Raw genomic sequence first — 10768 nt, 5'->3', positions numbered from 1 at the left:
GAGCTGACCATCAGGTCCCTAGAAAAAGATGCCTTGACAACCCAGCCTGACTTTGGTTTGAACTCTGAACCTTGAGTCACTTCAGACAAGAAGTGACTTAGACTTTATTTGATGTCATTGCACAAAAACGTATCACTATATTATGGCAACGAAATTTCGGTCTGAGGCCTCCGGTTTCCAAAAACTATATGTACAAAGATGAATAAATATCAGATAAATACTTATCAGACGATGTACATGTAAATATAAACAAACAGTATTGCAGCTATTGTCCAACATTCAGCAGCCTGATGGCACCAGGAACAAAACTGTTCCTGAATCTGGTAAACTTGATAAACCAAGGTCCAGTTCCCAAGTTAATTCCTATATATCATTATATGTCATAACCTGCATGAATGAAACTCAACAAAAAATAGGAAATAAAGAAGTCCCAGGTCCACCTTTTTTTAAATTTTCATTATGTTTTGAACTCCTTGTCTCCTTAAACTTCTGTCGTAATTTGCTGCACTTTACACTTTACTTCATTGGCGATGTTCAAGTGCACGAGTCCTGAACCGGATGTGGACTGGGGCTAAATCAGGCGGTTCAAAAAAAACTCACGGACGAATATGGCTGTGAAGTTTGTTAACCTGAAGTTGAGGTACGTTCGAACTTTCAGAAGGCGACATTGTTTTTATTCAACACAGGATTAATAATAATCTTTCTGAAATCCTCGCCTTCAGCTTATATATGACATTAGCCACAGCGATACGAACTATGAGCTCTCAGTTTGAACACTTGTTTGCGGTGTTGTTTATTTCATGTAAACTTGATCCAACAAAGAAAGAACAGAAATAACACTGAGGATATGACCTAAACAAGGATGTGTGCTCAGCAAATGCATTGTTTAAACGTGACATAAGAAAACGGAGAAAGCAGAAAATGTTTACATTTTTATTTACAAAGTTGTTTTCTCGTCTTACAGAAAGTAAAAATGTAGCTACAACCTTGATTTGTGCAACAGGTGGCCACACAAACAAAAATCATGGCTTGCTGGTTGCACAGCTGCTATAGCAATAATTTTATTGGGAAAACAAGGAGGGGAACAAAAAAAAAGGGATGGGAAAATAAAGAGATAACAAATCCAACAATACCAAAAAAAAAAACCATCCAACGAAATATTAAAAGCACAGACCCAAAAACTAGAAACCAGTCCCAAAGTCCTCACATGGAACACAGAGAGGGATCGACAGTGAAATTGTGGAATGCAGAGTGGTGGACGGCCTGAGAAGCTCAAGGCCGTCGGGAGAAGTGGAGCTTGTTTGGTGGACTTCAGTTCTTTGTAGGGGGAGAATAAAAATGGCCAGGGGCGGGGCATCTCCGCTCGGCCCACCTGTCCAGCGCAGTCTTGCCCCGTGACGTCGCTCAGGGGCAGACACGGATTCTAACAGTGGCGTGAGTCGCAGGGGGGAACGGACATTGGGGAGAAAGGGTCACTCGGTCGGCTCTCGTTTTCAGTTTCGCTCTTAATCGTCGTCTTCGTCCTCGTCCTCCTCGTCCTCATCCTCGCCGTCTCGCTTTCTTTTCACCCCCCGGGCTGATTCTGAGGGAGCAAGCGCAGCAGTGAGCAACGCTGTACAACAGACCTGGGGCAAAGTGCGGCCTGGTGGCCAAAAACGGCCCTTTGCCTGTATTTTGTGGCCCTCCAGAGGTCAGACAAAAAAATGATACAAGTGATAAGTTGTCATTTTCATCAAGTCATTTTTCTGTCGCTTCCGTTTTAGCTCGGACTGGTTCAAGAGTAAATACAACGCATTCATGACTACATTTTTGTTTCTTCTTTTCGCTTAACTATAAGTATCTTCCTCAAAGGTGGTTGGAAAAATACATTTTAAAAATTCCGTCAATTCATTCCGTCCACGTTACTTGAGATTTTTTTCCGTCACATTTCGTAGCCATCGCTGCCTTTCTTTTGGCATGATGGCCCCTCACAACAGTCATAGTTTGTAATGTGGCCCTTTAGGAAATTTATGGGGGCCACCAACACACAAGTCACATCATCAGTAAACACTCAACATCTGTCTAAGTGTTTATTAGCTAAAGCCAAATAGGTGTAAATATCATCAGGAAATGCGGCTTATTTGAGTTCAGTTATTTACACTGGAGACACACACTGAAGAAATGGTCAGCGCTCCAAGTCTGTCACCGTCGCCATGGTCCAGACACGTGACTCGAATACTCACCGTCCTCGTCTTCATCTTCGTCCTCATCTTCGTCGTCCACCTCTCCGTCCTGCCCGAAATCTTCCTCCTGCGTGATCCGAGTCAGAACCATGAAAAAGACAACTCTCAGTTTTCCCTCCAAGGGCCGCAGCTGGAGCAGTCATGTTCACCTCATCTTCTACGCTGACCTCATCATCGTCCTCCTCGCCGTCTCCCTCCTCTTCATCTTCGTCGTCATCCTCGTCTTCATCAAAGTCCTCCTCCTCACCGTCCTCGTCTTCCTCCTCCTCTCCCTCTGAAATAGAAGAGCAGCGCAGATGGTTTAATATAGCGCTCCTGAGCGGCGAATATATTCAAGCTGGGTGAGCTGTTCCCAAACAGTATTTCTGAGAGACACAACACCCCAGATGGGCTTCTCACCCTCGTCGTCGTCATCATCGGCTCCGTCTCCATCCACCTCTCCGTCTGAGTCGGACGCTTCTCTCTCATCCACGTCGTACCCGTCCAAGTAGGTGAGCTGTGGCAGCAGCTTGAACACGCTCTCTCTGTAGTTGTTCAGGTTTGTCACTTCACAGTTAAAAAGGTCCAGACTCTTCAGGTGTTCCAACTTTTTCTGCACAGATGAATGGAACACGACTCATCTTTAAACCCCGTAGCACCAAATGCTCCCTGAGCTGGAGAAGACCTTACCAATGGTTCTAATGTGCTGATGTCTTTCAATTTGTTGCCACTCAGGTTTAGATGTGTGAGGTTTGGGAGTTTCTCTGCTAAAACATCAAGGCCACCACTGATTCTGTTATCACTCAACTCCAGCTGAAACATGCCAGAAATGCAGGTCAAAAACTCTCCGAAAAACACCGACAGACGTGTCCTGTCCTCTTACCTTTTTGAGCTTTGCTAGATGCGGCAGGTTTGAGACCGAAATTAAGCAAACATTTATCAAACTGAGGAACTCCAGGTTGACAAACTCCTCCGTCAGGCCTTCGATGTTCCCTGATCGACAGTTGTCCAGGACAAGTTCTCGCGCCTGTGAAGAGAGACGAGCGCACTCTAGTCTGGATACATCACCGAACTTGGATTTGAAATCATCTGGTGTGTTATTATATTCCCCTAACATGAAGACACTGGAAATATTCTCATTATAATTTACAGTTCCACATGATCTGAGCCATTTTGATGTGGTCAGACATTATACCACTAGATGTCACTGGGTGATAAAAGTACCTTTAATAAACTATAACACTCAATAGCAAGTTTTCCCAACATTGACTTATGATTATTATATGTGAAGAACGTAAATCCATAGGGCTTTTATGCCCCTTTAAATACACAATGATGTACTGTAGAAAAAGTTAATGATTTTTTTGCTGCATTATAAATTTATAAAAACGTTTAGCAGGTCCACTGTTTTGTTGAATAGCTGCATTATTAAAAGTTTGCAAAAAGGTTTTGTTTTGACTCGAACCACCCTTAAAAGTGGGTTAAAAATTCCAAACCCATTCGGTCCTGCAACCGTCCATTCCCACAAAATAATGTCAACGCAGAAACCCGAAGGCGGGGTCAGCGGTTGAAACGCACACTGGTTGCTCCGCGCGCACACAAAACAAAGTTATTGTCCAACACAAACGATGAACATATCGCAAGTAAAACAACTAACAGCGTGGTGACATGGTGTCTGTCTAACGCGAAATCGCCGCTTGCCCGGCGACAGTTGACGTGGGTTCCGCGGGAAGAACCGAGCCCGGCGGTGTGTAAACACGGATATGGGATTCAGCCACTAATGGCAAATGCAATGGTTTTTGCGAGCTAGGTGGCTACGAGCTAAGCCGTTGCCCCTGTGCAACGCTGCCGTGCGGTGCACCGGCAGCCGCCTGCCCGCCATTAGAGCCCACAACAGCAGCGGACACCACTGCGAATACACCCGGCCTTAAGAGTCTCTTTTGGCGCTCGACCACTTCTCCGGGGAATTATCGTCGTCGAGTTCACATTCTACTAGTTTGCACGGCCGCGTCGTTCACAGGTCGAAGAAGTAGCAATGAGAACGGAAAGTGAAAAACAAAGATGGAGACAGTTCCTTTCTTCCAGCGCTTCAAAGACGACAGAATGACAACATGGCGATTCCTCAGATACAGTATGCAGTTCTCTGAGCATTTTATTGTCGACGTGTGTTCGGAACAGGAGGTTACGACGAGTGTCGACACATTAAACAGTGCTGCTGTGGTATTTGTAAGTGTAATTTGTGCATGTCTGGAGCAGGCACCGACGAGTGGTTTGCGAGTGCCCACGCACCAAGCGCTGTGCACCGGATATCCTCGTCACTCAAGCGGCCTGGTTCACTGCGGCCACTCGGTCGACTAAAACCACGAGTCGAACAAAAAGAGCGAGCGACCTGCGTTGATAATGACCGGTCGCGTTTGTACTAAACCCCACTCTGTTCTGTGTTCGGCATTTAAAGAGTCTTTCTTCGGGCTCGGCATAAAGACGAGGACAATATGGCGGGAACAAGTTCGGTGGCTAAATGACTGGGGGTCGCAGCGCCGCCAGACTCCATTGAAAACACACACAATTCACCAGCTCGCGATGGATTTAAGAAACAATGTTTGTTGCCGTTTCGCCCGTGCGAGCGATTCTTGTCGATTTTGCGCTGACTTGTGTCGTTACCATAGTGCGATCGTAATACAGCACATTGTGTAAATAACAACAACAGAGATTATTTGACTTTGTGTGATATGAGTGTAAATATAACCGCACTTTGGTCAACTGCTGGCGACCAGTAAAGCTTGGTTTTCGAACACTATGTGGGGTTTTTTTAAAGGCTGTATGCATAAACGTTGGTGCCACGTTTGCGATTTTGAAGCACATTTTAACGAAATACGAGCGGATTTAAAGTGAAATTCCTCCTTACAGCAGTTGTGCTAGCAGCAAACATGGCTCCCAGTGTCTGTATGAAATATACTGCTCCGTGAATGGCAAACCACACACAGGACGATGGTTGAATCAGAGCTACGAGCCGTAAGTTTAAGCGTTTGTTCCCGGGTCTTTGGGTCGGAACGGACCGTGTGGGCACCGGTGACCACGGGGGCTGCGAAGCGGCTCAAGCGCCGCAATAAAAGCCAGCGAGCTGGGCTTCCAAGTAACGGTTGGTTTTCGCGTTTTTTCTCCGACTCCATGCCTCCGAACGCCCCATTCCGAAAGAAGGAAGCGTTAAAGGCGTGTTGTGTGTGTCTTTCCCGCATTCTTCTGCTCCGAAAACACAACCTAAAGCCCATGTGGTCACCGTTCGCCACTCTGAAAAAAGTAGCAAGCTAGCTCGCTGGAAAACTACGGGGTTGCTTTTTTAAAAACTCACTTCAGCCGGTGCCCGGTTTCTTAGCTCCAAGTGGATCCTCTTTTCCATTTCCATCGTGTGGTGTGGCGCTGAAACTTTTCTCTCTCGGGTCTCCGCGGGATCTCGAGTCCAAAGGCAGTGATGCCCTAATGGAGGGAGAATATAGGACTGTATAATGAAGTGAGCCAAACGCTAAGTTAGTCGGAGAGGAGAAACCATGGAGGGAAACAAAATATATGCTCAACAGCGCCCCCTTCGCCCAGAAACGCCCATCGCCTCTTAAAAGGCATTGCAGTCACACAACATGACGTTGGCTCGACTAACGCTGCTGTGGTGCAATTTATTCCACCAAGAAAACTACTCTTACCTGACGTTTCGGCCGCAAAATCAAATAAAATTCGGGAGGAAAAAATTAAATCGTTCTGTTCTTTAATAAAATCGGTTTTAAAAATACTCGATCGTTTATTTTCTGCGACTATATAAATTCAAAATGTGCCTTAAATTGATTTTTTATTTAATTGTATGATGTACTTAATAACGTGTTTTTTATTTCTTAACAGCTGGGTGATGGGGATATGAAGATCTCCCCCACCCACTACCAAAAGATCAGTTTAAGCCTAAATTCTCTGTGAATTGTCTGCCTTCTCCTGGATGGACTGGCAGCCTTTTGTAAGTTTGGCTCGATATTTAGTGTAACACAATTTGTAGACAAGATATCACACACACACACACACCCGGGTGTTGACACAGGCCCTCAGTATGTATTACTGCTATAAACAATGTTCTATGAGACAACGGTGTGCTGATCCCTTCACTTTGCTTAATAAACATGCTCAACTATTCATTTTATGATGACTTTTGTGTGTCTGTTTTTCTTCTTTTATCGTCATGAAACGTCTTCACTCAGAACAGTAGGGGTGACTGCGTGATTTTACTTATATTGAACATTTACCATTTATTTCATGGCACACTAGATGACTGTCCTGTTGTTTATTCTGTCTTTGTACATCTTCTACAACCAGATAATACATTAAGTTCAACCACTGATTTATGTGCCCTCAAGCTGCTATAACATAATGTTGGATTTATGTAATAGATTTGTGTTTATCAAGCTACTGGTCCATGGAGTGAGAAGGGCTCCATGTATATTGCAGTAAAGAGAGCATTGTATATGCATGGGGGGTTTGTGAGCCCCCACCCACAGCCCACTTCCTGAGGCATGGATCTCCTGGCTGACTCACAAAACTCAAACAAAACTCTCTATCTCAAGAATCCAGAGATTTTTATTTTTCTGCTCTACGTCAAACCTGTCAATTGACCTTAGACTCTTAGCCAATCAATGCGCGTCTATTTTTAGCATCATGCAAAATGAAGTACAGTAAATACAGTTAATGTCGTATTTGTAATGAAGGAAGTCTGCCAGAAGGTGGCACTGCCACGCCTGGTTTGGGCTCCAGTGGTCACTGTGAAATGAAAAGAATGGTCAACAGTCAAATTCGTGCCCTGAGGACACAGTTGACTGACAATAATCAATCTTGTGTTTGGGGGTGGTCGCACTGAGGAGGGGCTGATCAGCTGATGCCTTGTGACCGTTGAAGTGGCTCCAATTTAGGCATCAGAAAATGGTCTTTTTTATAGACAAACTTTGCTATTGAAGAGGAGTTAAAACCATGGAAGTGATGTCATGCGTTCAGTGAATGAACGCTCAATTCCCTTTATTTTTCTGTGGCTGTTCCAAGCCAGGCTTACCGAAAATAATCTGAGCGTTATTAAGATTGTGCCCAAGCGTCTGACCCTCAAATGTCAACTTTACCAGACAGAATCTCTTCTCGACTTGCTGGTGAAAATGTGTTGTCGGAAGATTGAGAACACACCCAAAGCAGGCAGCTATAGATCTGCAAGATATAATTGGCTTTCCTCCACCCAAGTGTCCCATCATTCGGATAGGAGAACATTTGTACACAAACTCTGGTGCATTTGTACTGAATGAATAACAGTAAACAATTAAATAAAAGCAACAACTCTTGTTTGAGCTCTGGAGATGTCACCACAGGGGTCATATGACCGCACCCCCCGCAGTCACCGTCAAAGCTTCTCATTATGTTCGCCAGAGACAGTGACAAAAGCTGGGGTTGGTGGAGCCTCAGGTCTCACGTCAGGACGACACCTGGACGCCTCCCTGGCGAGCTCTTCAAGGAGTGATGAAGTGGGGCTGCACGCTCGAGACATCATGTCTCTCTGTCTGACAAACACCTCAGGAGCTTCATGGAAAGAGGGAAGTGGGTGGAAGGAACTGTGACTGCAGGGAATCATTGGACTCATTCATGGACTCCCCAACAGACTCCTTTAAGACAAACTCTTCCCCCTACAATAGATACTTCCCCATGGGACTCCAGCTCGGTCACCGGAGTGTTCTGTGGAGATCCATGCAACTGTGGGGAGCACCTGGCTCCAGGCTTGTCTAGCTAAACCGCTGACTAAACCAACTCTGTTTATCCAGGTAAATGCATTTTGTCTAAATCCAATTTGACTATTGTTTAAAATGACTTTTTTTTTTTTGTCACACAGATGTGTTCAGTCTCTCGACTGCTCCTCTTGTCTGTGTGCCAACACCTCCAGCTTTTCAAATATGATAAGGGCCGCACTGTAAGAACGCTCCCAGCGCTCTGCTAATCTTTAACCAGATAAAACCTAAAGGGGTGGGAAGAGAAAACAGTCAGAAGTTATTTTGGCTCCTTTTTTTCTGGCTTGCCCGCCTTTCTTTAGTCAAATTCATTCATACCTGGGACAACAATGGAGGAGTCAGCGCCGCAACAGACTCAAGATTTGGAATATCCCGGCCCGACTGAAGAACAAGGTTTGTCACGGTTTTGTTTAAAAGTTGTGGTCTCTCTAAAACGGCAGAGACAAGACAGCTGGTGTTTATTTTCCCGCTTTAATTCATTGTTGTTCCTTGTAAAGGGGATTCACTTGTGTTGCTGTTTTTCGATCTCACACTGAATAGTAACAAGGTTTCTCACATTTGTGAAGGTGGAATCCGGAGAAGATTGCGAGACAGAGAACTTCTGAAGAAGAGGAAGGCTGAAGCAGAAGAGAAGGAAACAAACCAGTGGCTTTTCGGGTAAATAACGAAAAAATCATGTTATCTGCTGTCAAGCGGACTTTGGGGTTGTACATGAGAGATAAGGCATTTTAGAAGAGCTTTGTCACTATGTAACTTTATCCAACAGACGATCCCACATTTTTGCATGTTGTGTGTAAACATTACACTACGTTGTTGGTTTTTATGCTTTTATTGATCTTGAATATGGGGCAAGAGTTCAAACCTTCTCCAGCTGCTGTGGGCGCCTCAGATCAGGTCGTGGACTTTGTACTATTAGTTTTGCAGAACTAGCACCAATATCAATGTATCAATGTTCACTGGTGTAGACTGGTGCTGACTCGTTTCAACCCTTGTACTGTTCCAGAGAGGAGAGCCCAAGAAAGAGAGCGCGGGCTGAGACGAAAGGGAGGCGAGGAAGGCCAAGGAAGGCAGAGATCCGTCCGGCTCCAGATGCAGCCGTCCTGGCTGAGGGAGCTCCAGCTGTGGTGGTGCTGGTGCCTGCGCCTCAGGAGGCACTGACCAGCTCTGGAACTGACGCTCAAGGATCACGACCTGCTGATCTCCCAGAGCAAGGCCCAGTTCTTTCTGATCTTCTGGTTCCTTCTCAAGTGGTCGCCACAGCAGCTTTTGATTCCCCTCCCGTTGCCGCTCCAGCCATTCCCATCAGGCCGGATCTCGTCCCGATTGCTGCAGTTCCTGTTGACTCAACTCCAACTTTGGCTCCACTCTTGGTCGTTGCTTCATCCACTGCAGCCGATTCTGACCCAGTCATTCAAGTTGCCCAAGAATTAGATAACCGTACACCAACTTTGGCTACGCCCTCAGTCGTTGCTCCAGTCGGTCCTGACCCAGTCGCAGTTGACCCGACTTCACTTCTACCTTCCACTGTTTCCACAAGTGAAACCTTGAATCCTCAAGAGTCTCTGGTTGTGTCTGATGACTCAGCCGTCACCCGAGCTGATGCTGCACCCCCGTCCACTGTGCCTTCACTGGAGGTGACCATTTCAATAACCCCACAGAATCCTGTTGTAATTGAGGACGAGGGTCCGGATGAGACTGAAGACTTCCCACAATCCCAAGAAGATGAAGGTGAGCCATTCGAAAGTGTCGGGACTGTCAAACCTAACCTCCATCTTACAAATGGTCTTTAAACTGAACTTTCATTCCAGGTGTGATGCCATTGAACAGCACGACTGAGCAAAACCAGAAATTCCTCACGCAGTCCTCAGCACTTCCCCAGCAGCAGGAGTATCCAAACGGAAACTGATGCCGACCGCCTGATGAGCTGATCCAATACTCAATACTTCAGAAAACGTTTGTTGTCAATATGCCGATCATCTTCACTCTGTTCCCACAAATCAGTATAAAAGCGTGTGCTTATTTATTTTATGCTCATTTGCCATGACAGTAGATTTAATTTTATCGTGAAATAAGATACATTCATTTTAACATTCCATTGGAGTTTAGTTTTTTTTTAATCCAACTGCACAGCTATGGTGTTTTATACAACTTGTTTTTCACTCAATAAAATATCATGACAGGACAGTATCATTGTCTTCCTCTGAAATGATGTGACGATTGATGAAGGACTTTTTGAATATTGCTTTTCTATGCTAGTGAAGACATTAAACATTGTTTGTCACTTCAAACAAAATGTCATTGACAATAATGACCTCCATTATGCTGTAAGTAGATTGTTTCATGTAGATATAGATAGTGGACATGATGCTCAGGTTTTTCCTTTAGAATCACAATCAGAATCAGAATAGAATTTATTGCCATGGTCAGTGGGGGTTCCACCAACTAGGAAAGTGCTTCGAAATAAAGTGCTGTCAAAAAAAAAAAAAGAATTATATATATATATATATATATATATATATATATATATATATATATATATATATATATATATATATATATATATATATATATATAAAAATTTTATTTTGTTCTTTATTTACAGTAATAAATAGCGATCAATAGCAGTAACACATATGTTGTAATATTTAATTTTAATTGCACGCCGCTGTTTATTTTTTTCTTCATTATTCTATTCTATTCTATTCTTCATTATTATGACGTGACGCAGCGGCTGCCAATTCATTCTAACGCACGATATTGCCCTCTGCTGGTGGA

At 44.4% G+C, this 10768-nt stretch overlaps 2 protein-coding genes across 3 annotated transcripts; one reads left to right on the top strand and one right to left on the bottom strand.

The window, feature by feature from the left end:
* Positions 1–919: 919 nt before the first annotated feature.
* Positions 920–5774, bottom strand: anp32b (acidic (leucine-rich) nuclear phosphoprotein 32 family, member B). 2 transcript variants are annotated; one of them, XM_053855274.1, is made up of 7 exons: positions 5551–5774; positions 3085–3228; positions 2892–3014; positions 2622–2814; positions 2372–2496; positions 2223–2289; positions 920–1582 (listed from the first exon to the last, which is right to left on the bottom strand). In XM_053855274.1, the coding sequence occupies exons 1-7, from the start codon at positions 5602–5604 to the stop codon at positions 1506–1508; spliced, it is 783 nt and encodes a 260-aa protein (XP_053711249.1). In that variant the 5' UTR covers positions 5605–5774; the 3' UTR covers positions 920–1505. The 2 variants fall into 2 exon arrangements, with proteins under 2 accessions (XP_053711249.1, XP_053711250.1); XM_053855275.1 differs by having other exon boundaries at positions 2390–2496; positions 5551–5773.
* On the top strand, positions 3838–10168 carry hemgn (hemogen). Its single transcript, XM_053855273.1, has 7 exons — positions 3838–4332; positions 6090–6198; positions 7904–8029; positions 8098–8386; positions 8560–8650; positions 8997–9721; positions 9802–10168. Exons 4-7 carry the CDS (start codon positions 8323–8325, stop codon positions 9897–9899), a joined length of 978 nt encoding a protein of 325 aa, XP_053711248.1. The 5' UTR covers positions 3838–4332; positions 6090–6198; positions 7904–8029; positions 8098–8322; the 3' UTR covers positions 9900–10168.
* Positions 10169–10768: the final 600 nt, after the last annotated feature.

Source organism: Synchiropus splendidus, chromosome 2, assembly GCF_027744825.2.
Source record: "Synchiropus splendidus isolate RoL2022-P1 chromosome 2, RoL_Sspl_1.0, whole genome shotgun sequence".
Taxonomy (NCBI): domain Eukaryota; kingdom Metazoa; phylum Chordata; class Actinopteri; order Syngnathiformes; family Callionymidae; genus Synchiropus; species Synchiropus splendidus.
The sequence above is the reverse complement of the archived record's forward strand: the minus strand, read 5'-3'. Positions and strand labels throughout refer to the sequence as shown.